This window comes from Epinephelus fuscoguttatus, linkage group LG8, assembly GCF_011397635.1.
Source record: "Epinephelus fuscoguttatus linkage group LG8, E.fuscoguttatus.final_Chr_v1".
In the NCBI taxonomy this organism is placed as follows: Eukaryota; Metazoa; Chordata; class Actinopteri; order Perciformes; family Serranidae; genus Epinephelus; species Epinephelus fuscoguttatus.
In genome coordinates, this window is record NC_064759.1 from 40,308,795 (window position 1) to 40,331,029 (window position 22,235).

General features: G+C 39.9%; 1 protein-coding gene across 3 annotated transcripts in view; it reads right to left on the reverse strand.

Moving 5' to 3' along the window:
* The window catches only part of ascc3 (activating signal cointegrator 1 complex subunit 3), a 252,888-nt gene that overhangs the window by 162,072 nt on the left and 68,581 nt on the right, over positions 1-22,235 (reverse strand). For all 3 annotated transcript variants that reach the window (XM_049583116.1, XM_049583118.1, XM_049583117.1), the window contains exons 9-10: positions 11,967-12,170; positions 7,446-7,586 (exon numbers count right to left, since the gene is read on the reverse strand). In XM_049583116.1, the coding sequence (XP_049439073.1) occupies positions 7,446-7,586; positions 11,967-12,170 (345 nt within the window). The remainder of the gene's footprint in view (positions 1-7,445; positions 7,587-11,966; positions 12,171-22,235) is intronic.

The following is a 22,235-nucleotide window of genomic DNA, read 5'->3' on the forward strand; positions in this document are numbered from 1 at the left end:
CACTACTGACCCTTTATAATGAGCAAAGGTTCATAACATGACAGAAGATCTATATCAATGACTTAATGAGAGTGTGGTTTGCAAAGGTGCTGAATTGGAACCTGCCATGCTTTAAACCTTCGATTGCTTATTTTTTTTTTTTTTTTTTTGCAAAAGCACAAGTCATTCCTCCAGTCTCTCTTCAATTCCCTGCCTATCTCCCTTTTTTCATTCTGACACAAGTATTACCACCCCAGACACTCACACAGCTTTCTAATCAAAAGTGACTATTTGATTTTGTCTTTACTATACTGTTACCATGGTAACTACTACTAAGTGTAGACAAAAGTGTAGCTTTGAACACAGAACCTTGAAGTGATAAATAAATCAGTGATTCTACAGAATGTGGAACAAGCCAAGACGTCTTGCTACTTTCCTTACCTAAACTGCATTATTATGCAGAAGAGACAGATCACATGTCTAGTGACTAAATGTCAACGAATTTAACAGAGGGATATCACAGGGAACTTTACTTCTGTCTCCGGGGTCCAGAGATGGTACTTTGACACCTGGGATACTCTCAAATCAACAATAACAAAAATAATCAAACAACTACATATTATCCATCATATAATGTGGACCAACATTGGCAGGGCCTTCGGGAACGTATCATTTTATTGGAAAGTAAACTGAGGATACAATAAAATAAAGGAAAATGCCAAAACAGAGAGAACAGACAGAACCCAATACAAAAGAAATGTTTACATGGGGAAACAGATGACTCACTGTGTTGCATCATGCTGCACAATAATCTAAGAGTGCAACAGTAAAATCCTCTAATTAATTATCAACTGCAAGCATGCCAATAAAAAGTGTTCAAGTCACTGAAGAAAGCTTCGACAGCTGACCTTTAAACCTGCGTGACCCCAGCTGGGTGACACCGAGTTAACAGGTTTTATTAGTGTCTGGACCATGTTATGATGCTAGCAGAACAACTCTGCAAGTTCTGTCACAAACTGGAGCAGAACATCAGATAAGTACGTGCTGTGGTCAGTTAGGAAAAGCAAAGCTGAGAAACAGTGTGTGCTTGTAACTTTACCTAAGCATAGCAGACCTGTGTGCCCCCCTTTAAATCACTGTCTTTATCTAGTCTTTGAATTACTTAATGGAGTGCTATTCAGGAATTGTTGGTTACTGTTTGAAAACACATCAATTCAGTAACTTACCAAATGACTTCCCTTCTGTTCCTGAGTTATGAGTTATTATCTATCTACCTACCTACCTTGTTAGATCCTTGATGTTCTCATGAAGGGGCAAGAATGTAGTCTGTAAGCTATGACAGAGTAAGACTCTCTTTATTGCTCTATCCCAGAGGTATACTGGGACAGCACATGGCAACGCCAGTGATGCTACATTTTGTGTTGTGTAACCTTTTGCAGGAAATAAAAGCAGAGGCTGCTCAGAGGGACCTGAGTTCACCCTGGCAGTGCTTGTCATTTGGGAGGATTCTGCCCAAAGGCTCCACAGACAGACACTGGCATCTTCACAGAGGGAAGAGGAGGTGTTGCGTGAACTTACTTCAGTAGCCTTTGCTTGTGCCCTGCTTCTGGGTTTGATATGTGTTCTAAACCTGGCTCGTCCAAAACCATTCCGTTATACTTTGAAGTGCTCCAGAAAATCATCATGCAGAGTAAACAGCAAAAGATGTCTCCCAACGTTCAAAAACTGTATGGCAGACTGCAAAGCTCACTGTATTGGCACACTATAATGTATGTCCACTCTGGGCCAAATCACTTTTGTGGACTGAAGATTTTGTCTGGCTTAGTGGAATTTAGAAATGGCACTTCAATACGGAGCATCTTTTGGACATTGGGCTTTTCTTGGACACTATGTATATCTAAAACTGTACTCTGCATAGAGACAGAATCAATATAAGAACAACAAATATTTCTCTAACCACAATGACAATTATTTCTAAACTGATTCTATTCAGGAGTTTTGTTTATTGGGTTTGATTTTATTTATGTTTTATGGTGTTCCAAAAAAAAAAAGCTGTGTTAGAGGTCACAGCCCACAGTTATAACTATTATGGTGTGCTCAGTGATAAAAGGTTCTTTTCTTTTTTAGGATTTATATATTAAGCTTAGCTGATGGTGCAAGATAATGGATAAATGTGACATCAGTGGAACACATACAGTAATACAGGGCTTTCATCACTGATTGTTGTTTCTGAACATATAGGTAGCACAAAGTACGACTATGGCGGGTTTAAGGGTTGTCTATAACAAAAATGACCCTATCACCTACGCCTGATATGCAGTTTTGCATTTTGTTGTTGATGAGAAAAGAAAGCAGTTGACTAATAACTTGTGTCAAATGCATATTTAAAGGCACTGTATGTAAGAATGTGGCCAAAACGGTTACTGCACTCAAATTCAAAATACTGCCGCGAGTCGTGTCTGCCCCCCCTCCCATACAGATTTGAGGTTGCTGGACAGCGGCACGCTGGAGACTGATTTGTTTGCCCACGGGTGGCTGCCGTGGCAGGGCCGTGTCGCCGCGTCCTTGATCTTCGGTTTTCCAGCAGACCGTTCGAGCAAGTCCAGCTTCTCTGCTGCTAACGCTACTGCCAGGAAACAGCTGAGGAGGAGCCGGCTGCTAATGCTACGTACCGGGACACTGCTAACGCTGCTGCCGGGATACAGCTGAGGAGGAGCCGGCTGCTATCGCTATGTACCCGGACACTGCTAACACTGCTGCCGGGATACAGCTGAGGAGGAGCCGGCTGCTAATGCTATGTGCCGGGACACTGCTAATGCTGCTGCCGGGATACAGCTGAGGAGGAGCCGCCTGCTAATGCTATGTGCCGGGACACTGCTAATGCTGCTGCCGGGATACAGCTGAGGAGGAGCCGCCTGCTAATGCTATGTGCCGGGACACTGCTAACGCTGCTGCCGGGATACAGCTGAGGAGGAGCCGCCTGCTAATGCTATGTGCCGGGACACTGCTAACGCTGCTGCCGGGATACAGCTGAGGAGGAGCCGGCTGCTAATGCTATGTGCCGGGACACTGCTAACGCTGCTGCCGGGATACAGCTGAGGAGGAGCCGGCTGCTAATGCTATGTGCCGGGACACTGCTAACGCTGCTGCCGGGATACAGCTGAGGAGGAGCCAGCTGCTAATGCTATGTACTGGGACACTGCTAATGCTGCTTGCCGTGCTGCTGTAGCTCAGTCGTAACTGTAACTGATGCTGAGACTCTACTGACTGCATGACCGGTAGACGGCGGTGGGTGGCGCAACAGGCCAAAACACAAATTCAAAACATAAACATGTTACAATCGTAATTTTTTTTTTTTTAAATGCGAATATTGTGGCCGTACTATTGTTGTCGGTGAGATCAGTATGTTATATTAACATTATTCCTTAGTCTCTGTGACATATTAGGAGGATTTTACGACTATTTGCTTTAGATTTCTGACATACACATAAACTCCGGGGTTGCGTTTGACTGTCTTGGTTGTAACGTTACACTCGCTCTCCTTTTCCACGTATCTAACCTTACCTTGCCAACAGCTACGCCTCTATAATGAGGACATAATGGAGGAGGGGGGGAGTAGGCCGTTGGAGGAAGGTGGAGTTGCAGGAGGAGGAGGAGGATGGGACTTTGGAGGGAGGTGGGAGTTGTGGATGTTCAAATTTTTTCTAACTGCTGTGTGAAATGCAAGATAAATGCAAGGTAAGTCTTGCTTTAAAGGATAACTTCAGTATTTTTCAACCTGGGCCCTATTTTCCCATGTGTATGTGTGCGTATGATTCATAGGTACAACTCGTTTTAAAACTGGTTCAGTATTGAGGGAGGCGGATGCAGCCAGCAGCAGCGAGGTAGATATGGGGGCAAATGCGTCCCGTATAAGTTTGCGCATTAAAAGTGCCTTTTTTCGCCACTGACCGGTTCAGATCGCCAGTGCTATCTCTGTAGATAGCATACTAAGCGTTTCGAACATTGTTTATATAACATTACCTCCACTGTGTCTGTAGCTCTCTCTACTCGTGGGACAGCCGTTTTCTTGAGGAAGAGGTGTTTCGGGATTGGATGTCTTCTCTTCTTCGGCTGGCAGTAGTCATCTTGGGAGAAGTGAGCACTGCAGACCCGATGGTCTGCAAGGCGCCGTGTCTGGACAGGAGTGTTAGCATCCATTTGTAGCACAACCAGCCACAACTTCAGCATCTCGCCATCCGACAAAGGCAGCCTATGAAAGCTGTACGGGGTGTTGTGCAACATCCTGTTCTTGCAATTCAGATAAGCACAAACACGAACCATTGTTTTCAATCGATGCAGTAAAACTCTCAGCTGTACTCAAGGACAGCCAGCGCCACTCTGAGCGGCGCTCAGCATGGCTCCTCTGTTTTCTTCCGGCAACAAGCAAAGCTCTCGCAAGATAACATCACACACAGCCCAGAGGAAGTGAAGGGTAAGGGAAACGCTTAGTATGCTATCTACAGAGACAGCACTGCCGATCTGAACCGGTTAGTGGCGAAAAAAGCACTTTAAATGCGCAAACTTATACGGGACGCATTTGCTCCCATATCTACCTTGCGGCTGCCAGCTGCATCCGCCTCCCTCAATACTGAACCAATTTTAAATTGAGTTGTACCTATGAATCATACACACACATACACATGGGGAAATAGGACCCAGGTTGAAAAATATCGAAGTTATCCTTTAAGGGAAGTGGTAGTCTTAAATTGACTTGTAGTAAAATGCTGTTGTAGTTATGCAAATTGTTGAGTTCAAAGTAAACTAATCATTAAAGCACAGCTGACATAAAGCAGTTGAGTTAATCAAAAATGCAAATTATATGTGAAAATTAGAGTTACTTCCCCACGGTTGTTTGACTCCGTGCACCATTCAAGTGTCTCTAATAGTTTACATCCATGTCTGTGAAAACGTGGAGGTTTTACACACATGCTCCCCTCAGCAGCACAAAAGATCTATATAATCAGCACAGGCTCAAGGAGGACACCAATTTTGTGAGTTCACACTGACCTTGACCTTTGACCACCAAAATTTGATCAGTTCATTGTTGACTATCTGTTCCAAAATTGAAGAAATTCCTTAAATTATTCTTGAGATATCGCGTTCACAAGAATAAGACAGATGAGGTCGCATTGACCTTGACCTTTGACCACCAAGAAGGGAAGAAATTCCCTTAAGGTGTTCTCCTGAGAATGAGATGGATGCAAGGTCGCAGTGAGCTTGACCTTCGACCATTAACCAACAAAATCTAATCAGTTCATCCTTGAGTCAAGGTGGACATTTGTGCCAAATTCAAGAAGCAAGAAATTCCCTCAAGATGTTCTTGAGATATTGCCTTCACAACAATGGCCAGCCACAGCTTTACCTTTATTCAGGCTTTGGATACACATCACCAGTGATGTTACCAGGTATACTTCCTGCATCCTTGACACATTCAAAATATGAAAGAGCGCAGTAAACTCACTACTGATCGGTGCAGGGATTCATCTTTTTCCTCATAATTCTACATTGTGAACAACAAATCATAAAAACAATAGTGTTATAACTTTTTTATCAGTAACAATCTCTGAATCATGAAGACCAGGAGAACCTCGGGCAGCAGTACAGTCCCACACAAATGGGACTTAGGATGCAGGGTATACCGGTACTAAAATAGTACCGCGGTACTAGAGTATTCCAAACGGTACTATACTGCATTTGGAAAATACCGGTACTTTGAAATTGATTCAATTCATTAATTTAGTTAATTTATTTTACTCATTTATGCACACAAATGCCTTTCTTGTTCCTATTGGAGCACAGATTGCACAAGTGGTGTGTATGACAACACCTGTATCAACATTCGCAGCTGGCGCACATGAAAAAAGGCAAGAGAAAGTCTGAATCGCAAAGGGAGACAACACGAGACAACACAAACTTGGTGGGACATTTGAGTTACCAAACCGTGACGTCCATACCGAGGTACTTACCGAACCATGATTTTTTTGGTACTGTTACACCCCTACTATTTATTGTTCTAGAGGTTTGTATCCAAAAGGACTTTTCCTTAGGAAAAGTACCGAAGAGTATCGAAAAGTATCGAAATTCATATTGGTATCGGTACCGAAACAAAGATTTTGGTATCGTGACAACACTAATGCAGGGAAAAATGAAACAAAGAAAACAAAGGATTGGAAAAAGTATATGAGGAGGGGCCAAAATTTGAGTGTGGTATGGCTGATACTGCACATAATTTCATTGATTCCTTTATTAAGGGGAAGCAACAGTCCAAAGATAAGTTTGAGGCCAACAGGCTTAGAATATATCCTTGGTTTGAACACAAGAACAATCAAATAAGCTGCGCGATTTGTAAAATGTACGGTGCTGCTCCTTTTACCATCCGATGTTATAAGATGTCAACAGTCCCAACTCAGTCGTTGGAAATAATAGAGCATGGAGAAAAGAAAGAAGAGGGGGCCACCAAAAGAGAGACTAAGACCATTGATGCAGCTCAAACAGACGACCCACTAGAAAGGAGGAGGACAGGGACAAAAAAATTACAGCAATGTGTATATATGGTAGTTCAGAGAATCCTGCCAAGAGTGCCAAAATGCAAAATGGGGTAAGAATAGGGCAAGGTAGTAGTAAGCATCAAGGTCCCCTGCCATATACACACACCACACACACTGTATAAATCCCCCTATAAGAAGCATTTAATTTTATAAAGCATTTTGAAAGATGAATTCCAGGCTCTGTAAAGTGACATAAACCAGTAAGGCCATGTACAAATAAGGACATAAACAACAAACTTCCAAGCCATCCAGTGCTCTCTGCTCTAAGAATACAGGAAAGGAGGAAAAAGTCAGTTGGCTGCAGGGCCGGGCCTTTTCCTGTGCCTTGTCGTGCTCCATTTCTTCCCCACTGAAGAGGTTGTTTGGGAAGTTTTTTTTTTTTTTATCCGAATCGACAGAAGGTGTTGTATGCTGTACAGTTTACAAAGCCTCTTGAGGCAAATTTGTGATTTGTGATATTGGGCTATATAAATAAAATTGACTTAACTTTCACTCACAAAGCCAGATCAGGCCCAGCAGCTGTTTGAGTGTTTAAACAGGACCCTTTGTCATCTGTTTTCCATTTGAAAGCAACTATAAATCCACAGCCCTGCAGTTAATAATAATTAAATTTGACATCTAGTTGAATTACAAAATTGTGACTCGTAATTGGCAGAATTGTGACTGATGAATTTTGGAGAAAAAAACGATGGAATGGCCTCCAATAGATGTCACAATCTGATCCACTTGGGGGTGCTAGAGAACATACATGTGGAGCACAGGGAACCTGGAGGAGGGACTGCTTTTTCTACCTATAGTGTGAGCAGATTTTTTCGAGACAAGGTGTGTGTGTGTGTGTGTGTGTGTGTGTGTGTGTGTGTGTGTGTGTGTGTGTACCTGTGTTCGTAGGATCTCTCCTTTGGTTAGCTGCATATCTCCAGTGAGTTCTTTAACGGTGATGCCCAGTGGCTCCAACCGCTTACTGAAGTAATTAGTCATCTCAGCTGCCAAGGCCTTCATAGGAGCCACATATACTATCTACAGAGAGGGGGAGAGAGACACAGAGATGAATAGGATAGAGAACAAATAGGGGTAGAGTGAGGAAGGTGGAGGATGGGGGTGGGGTTTGGAGGGGGGACAGGAGAGTGGGACTGGAAGGACACCGATGTGATAAATGAGCAAACAGAGGCAGGATCATTTGTTCCCTGGCAACCAGCACAAATCACAATTTATTGAGAAATATGATGCCAGCCACTTGCATGGGTAAAGTTTAATGGTGATGTATGAAAAGTGGCTATCATCACTGGCTGGCACTGCACAACATCGTGTGTGAGCGAGCGTGTATGTGTGAGTAAGCCTTCGTGAAAGAGAACAAAGCCTTTTGGATGTCTGAATTATTTATCTGAGTGTGTGTTTTGGATTTGACACAATGGGTTTATGAAGACGAACCAATATTTTTAGACCAAGCTGCCAATAGCTGACTTTTTGTGCATATATTTAAGATTCTATTTTCCAGTTCTTGCTGTATTTCATTTTGACCACTTTCATGTATTCATAATAAACTTCTGAAACAACACTCACAACGGAAACTGTCTATCTAATAATTACTGTAGATGAAAAGAAGGACAAACATAAAGTAAAACCAAAGTGACAATTTCTTACAAAGGAAGGAAGGAGGGTAGTCATGGCGATAGGTACAGTATAGTAAAATGCAGATAGTGTAGGATCATGTTGCAATCATGTTGTTTTTTTTTCTGGTCCTTTTAAATCTTTTTTCCCTACACAATACAGCTGCACAGTGCAGACTCAGCCTACAGTGGGCTTACTCTCAAATCAGTAAAGCATTTTAAATACTTTTGACAGCTGAACAGCTCTACATTAAAGCCCCTCAAAACCTAGTTTCTCACTCAGTTTGTGATGTGGTCCTACATGAACACAAAGTGATCTGCCAGTGCTGGGACAGTTTATATTATTCTATTTACAGATTTCTGTCTAAACTATTCTATCTTAGCTCTTTTCACTGGTTTAAAGTGGGTGGGGAAAGGTAATGTCATGTATGTTGCAGCAAATGAGATGACAGTTGTGGGGATGTTTGGTTTAACAGTCCCAACTATCTCACACTGATGCCAAACGGCTCTACTCTGTAATTAAACCTGTTAATAGGTGTGTAGTAACGTTAGCCATGTGATGCTAACAGTTATGATTGTCACTGTGTGTGTGAGTCTGTCCCAGGAGCAGCAGTAGTCTCATGATTAACAGAGTGTATGTAGGTTGTTACAACCTGTCCTTCCCTCGCTCAGAGCTGTGCATTTTGGAGGACTGAAATGAACAGAGCTGTAAAGTTGTCCACCATGGTACCAGTTTGCTGCTAGCTAACCGTAGCTACTTGTTTGTTAACTGTTTGGTCTGTGATGTAAGAGGTCAACCAGAAAAAGGTCCAATACTAACAAGCTGAAAGGGGGCATATCTCCACCTATCGTAGCAGAGTCAGACATACTTTGGTCATTAAATTGATTCCCCTCCCATGCTTGTATACTGGGACAAGGACAGTAGTCCAATTAAATGGCCTAGTCGAGCTATAACTGTAGCTCCACTAACTGTGCATGTAAACGTACTGATTGAAATAGATGCAAAACAACAGTGTTTTCAATTTATGTCATTATTGAGGAGAGGGAGATGTAACCAGAATCAGTCAAACTGGTACAGATTCCTAATTGGTCAGAACTGCATTAGCAGCGGGGTCAGCTATCCATGTTTAAACTTCATTCATCTGTTAAACGTTTGCCGTTCTCAGTTTGCCTAAATATAAAAATAACTTCTTTACTGTACAGGTAGCTGTCCACTGATGATGATTCATCCTGTAGCATGGCATGACTACGTCAACACATGAGCCTCCATCTGGAGGAGAAGCCTGGTTGTTTTTCCTGCACCTACCACATGTAATCTAGACAGCCAGTCAGCCTGTTTCCATCTAACACAATAAATCCCTCTTTCTCTTTCCTCATGAACAACAGCTAGCAGTATGCCATGATTACTTTGCAAAAAACGAAAGAGAAAGAGAGAAATTGAGGGTGCAGTGAAATTCAGAAATTTAAAACATTTAAAAATTCAATCATACGCATGTACGAAACAACCATAAATATAACCTTCTTTTACGCTAAAAATGTCTTTGAAAAGAAAAAACTGTCTTAAAAGCCTTTATACCCTATAGGATATATATATATCATAATTCCCTCTCTAATGTCTATTTTGTATTGTTATGAAAACATCAACAAATCTGTCCTTTTAACAGCTGTATTTATGTAGTTTCTTGCCCAAAACTAAATTTTACAAGATTACATTTTAAGATATCATGATGATGATGATAATGATAATTTACCTTCTCCCAATATTAATTTTTACTGCTGTTAGTCTTGAGCAGGTGCATTGTAGTGGGGGGAAAGTGGGACTGATTACTTGGAGCCCCAATGGGAGGGGGAACTTCGAAAAGCCTGGAAAGAAAAGTTTAGTTTTGTTTGTAATTTTTTATTTTTCAATAATTAGAGCCATAACTAAAATAAAAATAGCTGAATAAATTAGCTGAAAGATTGACCTTGTATCAAAAAATAATGGAAGCTCTCCGGCCCCTCTCACCCCTTACAGTCTCCCCAAGAAGGGGAAATTGGGGTTCCACAAAAAAAAGAAAGAAAGGAAAGGACAGGTAAAAGACAGCAAACTGATTTTGTAAAAACAAGGGTCAAGAGAGAGACATGGATCCAGAGAAGAAGGGTGGGAGGCCCACAGAGACTGTTTAGGGCCCAGAATTTGGTGCTACGCCCTTGGTCTGGAGTCCTGCTTTTTAGCCTGCACAAAACTGATGGGCCACAACAGAAAAACATCAGGCACTTCCATCAGTAAATGTCATCTCACTTGCCAATAAGCTGAAGGCCGATATCAGTGTTTGGTCATAGCTATATTCCAATCACTTATTATTGCATAAAAACAACTTTCACTTCATATCAGTGGCTTTTTGTCAGGACAGGATAGAAAGGAAGCATGTCACGAGAGTTGTACATGATATTTTTTATCCATATAGACTGCATAATATATATCAAGAACAGCATATACATTCAGATTCTCATCTAATTCAAATGTTCCCACTGACCTTCTTTAACAACACAACATGACCCACTGTGATACAAATTAAAAATCATGGCAATCTTTCAAACTCAGTAATACTGCAAAACTGTGACATAGGAATTTCGAAGGCTAACTATAAGAAAATGATTAAGCTACCATTTAAGTGAGAAACTCTAACAGTTTCATTAATAATTTACAATTGAATGGGTCCTCTAAACTGTTGTTCCCTTTGTAGTGGGAATGTGCATTGTTAAGGTTTTATGTTTAGCAGTTCCAGAGTTTTCAGAGACATTTTTAACAGCCAGTGTAACTGTAAGAAAATAGGGAATGGTTCAGGTTTTATATAGCTGATACTGATTTATTAAAATGCCTAAATTGGCCACAATCCTGATTCTGTGTGTCAGCTCAGGACATCCCTAACTGTGAGCAAGAACTCACTGCATGCACTTCAGGTAGGAGGATAAAGGGAGGCAGAAAGGAAGGTAGGTTTAAGAGCAAAGTTTGATCCGCAGAATCTCATCTAAACCTGGCATTTCTCTTTGTAACTGGAAACTCTCATTGTTTTGATTTGAAATGTTGAGCATTTCAGCACTTCCAGTGTTTTAAGGACAGTTTTGAACAGCTTCTGTACACCTGTCAAAATGCATAGCAATTAAAGGTGTTTATCACTCATTGTTTCAGTTGTCAGTGTTCAGCATTTTTAGCCGATGTTTGAATGTATAATGTAGATTAGCTCTGATAATTTTATATTCAAGAAACACAACTAAATATATGAGAAAAGAAAAGGAATAGCGGTACAGATCACCACTGAGGTTAAATGACAAAAAGCCGCACGAATCAGCAAAACAGACGAAGCATCTCGGAGGAAACATAATCAAGTAAATCCAGCTGTCCTTGACTTTAAACTATCACAAAGCTCCCATTTTAACGCTGCCTGAAATCCCAGCATCCAAAGCTCTGAGGATCAGATCTGAATCTCTGCATGGGGTGTGTGAGTCTCAGCAAGGAGCATGCTTAATCTCCATGAGGCATGTTGAGAGACTCTGGGGTGGAGTAACACTGGAAATATTAAGCAGTTATCACAGACATTCTAAGACATTACACAGAAATTCTTTTTAATTCTGACTTTGATTGTGCCTGACAGCGAGACAGACATATTACGGTCAGTCCGGGTAAAATACTTCCCACAGACAACCAGTGTAATATGTAATCAAACTGTGTAATATCCACCATAGCAGCAATAAGCAGCCCCATATTCTGGATCTCGGTTTGTGTTTGTGTGTGTTTTCAGTGTCAGACCTTGAATTCATCCTTCTTGATGACACCGCCGGGCTGCAGGTGCTGGCGGATCTCGTGAAGGACGGTCAGCATGGCGATATTGGTCTTGCCGGCGCCAGTTGGAGCGCAGATGAGAAGGTTTTCGTTGGTGTTGTAGGCCGTCTCAAACACCAGGGACTGGATCCTGTTCAGACGCTTCATCCCCTTGAACACCAGCTGCCCGATCTGAGCAAACACAGTGAGGGAAGGAAAGGATGAATAAGGTTTCATCATTGCAATACACCATACAAAAATCTATAATAAATGCTATGTAATAATTCAGGCTTTTTATAAGCCATTATTTTTTATGGAAGATTAACAGAGCACATTTGAATAAAAAGACATCAGAGAAATAAAGAAACTCACAATACACATTGTTTCAAGTATTTCCTTTGAATAGATGGATACAAGTTGTCCTAATCAAATGGAAAGCACATGGTGTAATGACAGTAGGGGAGACCGGGATTGGTTGGCACGTTTTCACTCTCTGCCATATTTCTCTGGTATTATTTATGGTAGAATATTCTAACTGGCAGCAAATGAAAGATTAAGGTCTCAGCTATAAACAATTATCTTTTAATGAATTAATTTCCTTGTGATTAAAGTCATGTGCATTTGTGCCAGCCCCATCGTAGGGTTGGCTGGCACAATGTTAACGAGATGCAGTTACAAAAAAATGAAGAAAACAAGAGAAACAACTTAATTTAAACAAGCAGAATATCTGGTATCAAGAATATCTGTCCATTTCTACAACCAAACATTTCTGGAAAATTATCAGTAGGAATGTGTTTTAACCTTTCAAACTTGTTTTTATTTTTCTAAATACAGTTATAGTGACAACGGTAACTGTTACAGCTGATTGGTACATGTGCGAACCAACCCCGCTCACATTTGACCCACTTTGTGATGAAATTATGTTAACCAGTTGCCATCACTCATCACTGTCAAATCTTCTATCAAAATGTAATTGATTCCTTTTTTCCTTTTGATACTATTAACTGAAATGTTACTCTCACCAAAAAAAACCTTTCTTTTTTTAAAGTGACTTTAAGATGTTTCTGTGACCTTCAAAGGACCAGAAAATTGCTGTGACCTTCCTCCAAAGGAAAAATCAGCTCCCTTCCACTTCCTCATGAGAACTTAAGACAATGCTTTTATAAGTATTGCTCGAGTTTGCCTCAAGTTTGCCCACCACTGGAGAATGAAAAGGACTGTGAATGTTTTACCTTTATTTTGTTGTTGTTCTATGAGATTTTGATAGTTGGAAAAGTCATTTTTTTCTAAGTTATAAACAAAATTAGCTAAACGATGATAATTGTTCAATTTCATTTAAAAAGCAGCGAATTTAGGAAACTAGAAAGGCTGGAACCAGTTAGTTTTGGGCATTTTTCTATGGAAATTGACTTAAAGGGACAGTTTACTCTAAAATACACATATTCAGATAAATAATACATATAATATACATATTTATCAGTCCAGACTGTTTTGGTTTGACTTGCCAAGTGTTGGAGATATCGGCTGTAGAGCTGTCTGCCTTCTCTCCAATAAAGTGGAACTACACCAAACCACACCCAAGGAAGCCTGCGTCTACTCATGGATGAGAGGCTTGTGACAGCGTGTCAAGTAAACATCATTAGCTAGCCCAGTGTTGCTTGGTGAGTTAGCAGTAGATGCACGCTTCCCTCTGCACAGTGATGCGGTTGGCAGGTGTAGTTTAATAAAGAGAAAATAGTTCCTTCATAAAACTTCCATTATATTGGAGAGAAGGCAGACATCTCTACAACCAATATTCAACCAGCACTTAGCAGCCCATTTTTTTTTTTTTGGGGGGTGAACTGTCCCTTTAAGTCAATCTCAAATAAAAATGTTAAATACTACCTGGTTGTTGCCTTTGAAATTTCCCAAATTCCCTTCTTTACGTTTTAATGTTTTCTTAGGGGGAAAAAAAAAATTGGATTTTGTGGTGAACTGTCCCTTTAAACATCTTACTGATGGGTAACCTTCCCGATTTTGGGGCTCTATAACAAAATAAAGCACTGATCAGTGCCATTGTTGACTGGCAGTCTGTGACGTAGCTCAACAGTATTGAGTGCCCAGCTGCCCCCATTGGCAAATTAGCGACCGCGTTTTTTGTGACAGAAACACACTGCAGGATTTTCTTTCCATTGTGCCAACATGAAAACTAGACAGGTGATCAGTTACAGTACGTGTCAGTGACTGAGCCACCGTGTACGACGTGACTGCACAGAAAGAGGAGCATCAAGAAGCACGAAGGAGGAGAAGATGTGTGTGGTGGGATCAGCTGTCAGTCAAGCTGCCTTCAGTCTGCCTTCACTATGGCAACAGAGTGTGGGTGATGGCCCTAAATCTCACACTGCCTCTGATAAGTGGAGAAATGGCCACTGTGAAGGACAGTTGGTGCCCCACACACACACACACACACACACACACACACACACACACACACTGCACGTGTACAGGAGTGAAAACATCCAGCTGCTGCACAGGTGAATCATGTGTACAGATCAAAAACACATTCAAAACACCACATGAAAATATGAAGGCATTTTGTTCAAAAAATAAGGGGATAGATTTTGTCAGAACAACATCCACATTTAAAACAATAATATATTTATTTAAACACATAAAAATAATTCAATAATATAAAAGCACTGTACTGCTAATTCTTAAAAGGACACTGTTCACTCCAGCGCACAGTATGCAGGATCCTCTGGCGGTGAGGATGGCTCTGATATGCTTCCACTCATGGAAACCAAACAGATAAATGCTTATAAAAGGCAAACAAGCTGCTGATTACACTGCAGCATCAGACAGTATCCCTCCAAATAATTAAATATAATTAAAACTGATTGTTTGTGGTTAAAATGGCAATATCTTCAGGGAGTCTTCACATGGAGTGTTGGCTTTTTGACTTTTATCATCCTTATTTTATCTTCTAAATGCTCAAACATATTGCACACATATAAAAGTGGATCCAAAAAAATGGAATTTAGTTCTTATCTGTTACGCATTCTTGAGAATTGGGACAAAACCTTATTTTTGTTTTGTTCTGATTTTGATTCTTCAGCTACGCTGGGGAATATATTTTAAGAGATAAAATTCTTGACTATTAAATCATGTAATGGACCAATCTCCCAGTGATTGATTTTTTTGTTTTGTTTTTTGTTATATTGCACACAAAATGAGTGTCAGAGGTAAGATCTGTCGGAGGTAACGTTTTACTGAGGTGACAAAATGGTATATATTCATAAATTTCACAGCAGTCATATAGTGAGTAGTCAGTAGCTATTTTATTTTTTAAAGCTGCTAAGAATTCTCTACAGGCTAATCAAAATATGATTTTTAAACCATAATTCTTATTCAGTTTGGATGTAGAAGGGCTACAGTACGGAGTTGATATTATTATTTCATGAACTTTATAAAAAAATATATATATAAAGCTTACAGTACTTCAGGAGTCCTTGTGATATAGCTGACTTCTTTTGAGGCTGATTAAATTATTTTTTTGTAGAAATCTGACAGAGTTGACAAACATCTGGGACGCATCTTTAAATGGCCAAGATTTTCAAGAAGAAAATATATTTTAAAAATAACTTACAGCAGTACACCTTCACACTGATATTTTACACTTTGTGTTTTCTAATAGTTTGAAGTTGTGAATTCTTGTCTGGGACAAGGCTGTTTAGAGGTTACAAAAATGAAAGCAGTTCAAAATATTTTATAAATCACATTTATGTCATATATCAAAATCCTTAAAAAATAATGTTTCACCCCAGAAAAAGAATCATTGTTATAATTTTAGGGGTTTTCTTCAAAGGACATGTTTTGTCCCAATTCTCAAGAATGGGCACTATGTGTGTGCTATGCACTATGTCAGACTGGCTTTCAGCTCAACCTAAAGACACTGATGTACACACAGCACATATGCTCTTGTTGTTGATTATCTTTCTGTCTTTCTGGTGCAGTCCAGGCCTATAACAGTGACTGGCAGGAGAACATGACTGCTTTGTCTACAGCAGAAAAACACAAGCAGGAAATAGAAAATAAATATAAAAGTGGTCGAAGTGTATCTGCTGTCATGCAGGCTGACAGTGTGATAGTTTGATAGTGTTTAACCTAAATTGATTACACTCTGGTAAACTAGCGGGATCACAACTGAGAATAAAGCTAAGATAAAGCTTAATTCAGGCTGTGCTGGAATCTCATACAATAGAGGTCACTGTCGTTCCAGGTGTGCTCTCTACCTCCATATCTGCTTTTTCCTTTTTTCTCCGACATTTTACCTTCTCTCTGCATCCTCTGCGTTCCACCTCTCTCCCAGTAATGCTGCTTGAGGATGCCTTAAGCTTAGACAGCAGTATTATTTATTCAAGGATTCATTAGAAGTATGTCATCACTTTCCTCTTCCCCTCGTTTCGCTCCAACACTCATAGAAAGAAATAATTAAAGAGTGCATGTCAGCCGAGGATATGCCGGGTGCTGTTCGGAAGTTGGCCCCACAGCCCAGTAGGGAGGAGGAGGTTATTAATGCATCAAAGAGCAACTTTATTAGAGTCCACTTAAGCTGGAAGGAGTGAAGGGCGGCTGTGGTTTCAGCTAGGTGCTGTAAGGGGCCGGGGGCTTCTGGTGAACAGCCACTGATGTGCACATGTGATAGTTAGGCTGTATTGTGTTGCAAACAGGCTGCTGATTACGAGCAATACCCGCTGCCAGTGAAAACACCAACAAGTTATTTCCTACAGAAAAATACACCGAAACCTAACTGATGTGTGTACATTCAACAAAAAGTTGGCTTCATGCACTTGTGATGGGCATCTGATATCTATGCTTAGGCAACAGCTCCACTGGCAAATGCAAATGGACAAAAAGTTGATTACAGCCATTCAAAGCTTTCCAGTTCCGTCCTAATTTCATCTGAAACGATGCAAATTTAAACAGCTCAGAAATTATGTCTAAAAAACTTTTACACCCATTGCTTAGGCTGCTAGTAAACTCAATTTCGGGGCTTGTGACCATTAAGTTGCATTTAGTCACCGCTTTTAGAGACAGTGCAACTGTGATCATTGTAAATGTACTATTTCTATGTTTTACCCCTATCAAATGTTGATTATCAGGAAGGAGAGGGAGCTTTTTTTATTCCCATTGGTGTTAGTTGGGAGCTAATCTACGGCTTTCATGGTAATATACATCAATAGCAATGGCACATGTGTATATATATATATATATATATATATATATATATAAAAAGTTCTTCAAAGGAATTCCCCTTGGAGAGAGGAACATGTCCACATTGCCCCCTCTCTCCAGTACTGAATCTTCTAACTACTTAGACAGCTTTTAATAAACCATGATGATATTCAGTGCAACAGGGTTGGCTTTTCATTCATACAGGAAGCGAAACAACAGCCTCCCAGGTGAAAGTCGGTGGTTGTTTGAGCCATCCACGACTCCTCCTGAACGCCCTACTCAGACTCTCACCAACCTTAACTTTCGCTCTTGTCCCCCCTGATGCTGCCGGGCACTGTTAAACAATAACAGTGACTGGATGTGTATCATGCCGACGTGAAAGGATGGCTTTTTTTGTCAGTGTCTAACACTGGAAGTCACTGACCAAGCGCTGGATTTCGACAACTTTGGAGTGAGACCCGGTTGTTTATGCAGATGATGCTCTGCTCTCTAAAGCTCAGGAAGTTTTGCCTCTTGGCTAAATGATGATAATAACTAATTTTACTGTTACTATGACAATGAATGATCCCACACTATTTTACGACATCATCAAAGTCCATCATTCAGTATTGTATTGATTGAGAAAAGGCTGAAAATACTGACCACAGTTGAGATTTTTCTTTTGTCTATTTATTCTGTTTACACTGTCAGCTGCAACACAAAATGTTTAAAAATCATGTGTTTGAAATGCTGCTAACCAGACTGAACATTTCTTTGTCTATTTATTGTTTTATGTATTGACATTATTTTGATTAAAATTCCTTTGAATCTACCTCAGATTTGTAAAATGTTCTGCTGTTTGGCAGGTGTTTGTCGTGTTCTACAATAATTATATTTTAAAACACAGTAAAACATTTGGTTTCTCTTACTTTCACTCAGGAGGAAAATCAGCCTTCAAACTTGAAAGAAATAATGATTTGACATTTTCGTGATAACTGTCAATGTTTAGTGATATGAATATTGTTATTGTAATAACATCGCCTAGCCCTGTCAAAATATATGCTTCCCCTTGATGTTTGGGACCCGTATTGATTAAATATGAATCCTCTTTTCAATGCTGTGAGTCCAGACATTGCATCCAAAAAGAAAATTCAGTACTCAGAAGGAATTGATGCCCTACTGAAAAAGATTCACCCATTCATGCAGGGATACATTTTTGTGACTAAGATATTATTTAGAGGGGAAAGTTAGGTGTTATGTGTCCTGCTTTCAATTTGAGACTGTTCATGTAAGTGGTGCTGCTAAACTTGGACTGGCTACTTTAAAATCGGATGTTTGTATAGAATCCTTATTTTCTTTTTTTTCTGTTTTTGTTTGATATATGCCAACCAATTAGTTATTGATGGCTCATTTACATGAAGTATTGGAGCTCTGTGCACCGTTAAGCTTGTTTTAAAAAATACCAAATATCTCAAACTTCACATACACGGCCACCACTACGGTAACTCTACTCCTTCCATAGCTAAAAAAGTTAAGGTACAGTATGGATGTCACTGGGCAAAGTCTCTTCATTATGACTGCGGGGCTTCTTCTACTCTCTCTGAACAGGGATGTGATTCCAGTCTTCTCCTGTCTACCCAATTATTTCCCCCAAGGCCAAGTCCACTGAGCTCCTACTTATAAATATTCATTTTTGAATTATGGACCACTGAGCTTCACCCTATTTTGCGAGGCTTCTGCACACTCATTCCTGAGCCTCTCCGGTGACCGGAGAGGCACAACAATCACTTGAGCGGCTGGCCCTCATTTTGATTTATCGACTTTGTCTGTTTGTAACGAAAAGCCAGTGTCCCCACACTCCTTAAACATGCTAATTCATGTAAATGTATGCCTGCCCCAGTACTCACCTTGAGGTAAAGCATACATGTTGTAAATAGAAAGTTGCCATCATTTAATGATCTTTGGAAATCTTCAGTGCTTTTTTTATTCTCTCCTTAAAACCTCTCTGGCTTCATTGTTATGTTAATGTATGCACACACATCTTCCAATTGGAGATCCAGCTGTGCCTGCCAAAACTTGTCTCGAGGGTGTGATGTCAGTGTTGTGGGGAGGTAGTTACTGTACTGCAATAGACATCATACAGGTGTTAACATAAAGGACCATCCCCGCTTTGCTGAATTCTTGCTCATCAAGAATTTCAGTAGACAGAGAATCTTGTGGTAAAACTGTGCGAACTCTGTCCAGCTTTCCAGTGGCCCCGAGGTGCTCTGCCCACGTAATCCAAGTAAGTGGGGCTCATTATTTTCAATCTTTACAAAGAATAAAAAAGTAGGGCGTTCATCAGTATGTATTTTGAATTCTGAATTTAAAATTGATGTAAATCAAATGAAAAAAAAGGAAAATCCAGGTGAGTATCAGATTATAAAAACACCATTGGCAGCATATTTTCTTTTAATGACTTGGAGGGACTTTGCCTAATCCGCAGTACAATAAGCATGTCCTTCACTGTTCCTCATCATTTTTCTCATTTAAGTAAAACAGCTACTTAGCTGTCATCGCCAACCTGTTAGTACACTCAACAAATAAATAAATGCAATGCATTGTGACCAGAACATTTCAGAGTGGCCTATTACTGTGACCATCCCAAGACACACCTGTGTAGTAATGCTGCTGTTTAATCAGTATTTTGATATGCCACAGCTGTCAGGTGGATGGATTATCATTGAAAAGGACAAGTGCTTGCTTACATGGATATGAATACATCTGTGACCAAAATTTGGGGGAACTAAGCCTTTTGTGTGAAGAAAAAGTCTTAGATCTTTAAATTAATTGGGACTTACAATGCTTTTCTGTATTTTGTGTCTTATACATAGTGTTACAATGTCAGATGTTGATATTAAAGGTGGTCAATGTTTCAAATAACGAGGTCAGTGTATGTAGAAGTAACCCCTGTGAGCAAAAACCACAGGTTTCCTACCATTCTGAATACTTCAACAGTTGCTTGTACTCTGGCTACAGTATGGCGTAATTGTATGCTGGATTTTTTGGACATGGTCATCTGCTCCAGGCTCACTACCGGAAGTGTTTACATTAAGTAGCCTACACTGCTAAATGAAGCTACACGCTAACGTCAGGGAAACATGTACACAATGAGTGAAACGATCCATCAGTCTGGATCGATATATACATACAATGATCAATGATCCAGTATCATTGATGCAAAGTGAAAACATCGATCCATAACATCATCTTTGGGTTACGCCTTTATTTTGAAATTCTGTGTCACCGCAGCCAGAAGGATGAGTCTAACGTAATGCACTCTGAACTAAATCAGCAGTGTGGAAATATTTTTAATTATAGAGAAAATACGGGGTCAAATGACAAAGCACATGCCAAATGTAAACAATACGGTTACAAGATAAAAGACAACAGTAACGTTACCTGCTTGATCGGACAAGTCTAACTTCAGCAACACAGCAATAACATTAGCTTCTGAAGTTTGCCTTCAGTGTTTCAAGCCAGACAGACCTGAAGTTTTATGAAAAAGATCATGGTTTGGGTTAAAATGAAAACATTTCTTCCTGAAAGGGCTTTCGGACAGAAAACCCTGAAGGTTAACTTGTCCATGTGCTGTTTTATGTGTTAGAGTCAGTTTAAAGTAAACTTTACTTAACTAGTTATAATTATTTACATTATTTCTGTGTTGATTTTATTTTTTGTGACCTAAAGCAAAAAAGAAAGGGGTTGCAGCTTTTTCTGTAATCGATCATGTTAAATAGGCATATAGTATCATCTCATATCAGTCACAGGCCCCTGAATTGCATGGAAATCGAAATCGCACAGTGGCAGACTTTCTAATATTTACAAATATCAAATCGTTGTCCAACGAATTGATATAACATCTAAACATGATGAAACTAGTGATTTACACCCCTAAAACTTAAAAGCCATAATTGTTAATTTCTCTCTGATTTCAGATCATATTTCTGTTGGAACATTGCAATGATAGTGTAGAGACACTGAGGTCCATTGACTGGTCTGATGGTCAAAGGACGGAATTATTATTTTCCTTAGGGCTTTTCAAATTTTAAAGGAAACGCTCTTTATAAATGCATATAAATCAGACAATGAAATAATAGCACTACACAATTCAAACACAAATAAGCTACACAGTGTTAAACCGGGGTATTACATAAGGAGGCATACATAAATGAAAATACATGTAAAAATTAAGGTAAAGTGGGGTACAAGCATACAGACAACAAGGTTCAGGCAGGGGATTCAGGGAATAAAGTCGTCGCATAGCCAATTTAGTTGGTGTCTATCAGCATATCAGATATTGGCAAAAACTCAATATCATACATCTCTTTTTTCCAGTCTAACAAATAAACTATAAAAATGTACAAAATGTCAAAATAGTAATATTCTTACACTATTTCCCCGATTAACCAGAGAGATATAACTGTACACCTTATGAATTCAAGTTTCTCTTTTTCACTGAAATAAGACTAACGTTAGCTTAACTGACTTGGTAACTCTACCACTTCAGTCAAACTCAAGAGAAATAAAATAAAACTAAACAAAACCGTTCCAGTTAGTCTGGTCGAAATAATCCCTTAATTCACCAATTTAAGTGGAAATATGCTTTTGTTTTCTCCTGCAGTCTCTCTGCTGGCCAGGTGTTTACAGTCCTGAACATATCCCCATCACTAGCAGTCATCATGTTTGTCAGCTCAGATACTGCCCAAGTCGACTCGTTACTATCACATCCAGTCATACAAGCAGGAGGCAGACTTTGAGCCAGAAAGTCAAACTGACATCATCAGGCAAAATGCCAAATTAATTAAACTGACGGAAGATGAGAATACTTTATGAAGTAGAGATTCAAAGAAAACACATCTACAGCCAACAGGCTCATTTGTTCTCTTTTCCCCAGATACAGCACTAGTACAGGACTCCAGTAGCTTAGTGTTCTCCAACAATCAGATCTCTGAAGCCTGTCACCAAAACCCACATGGACCAGTTATGACAACCAACTTGCTTCTTTATTGCAAATCAATCCTC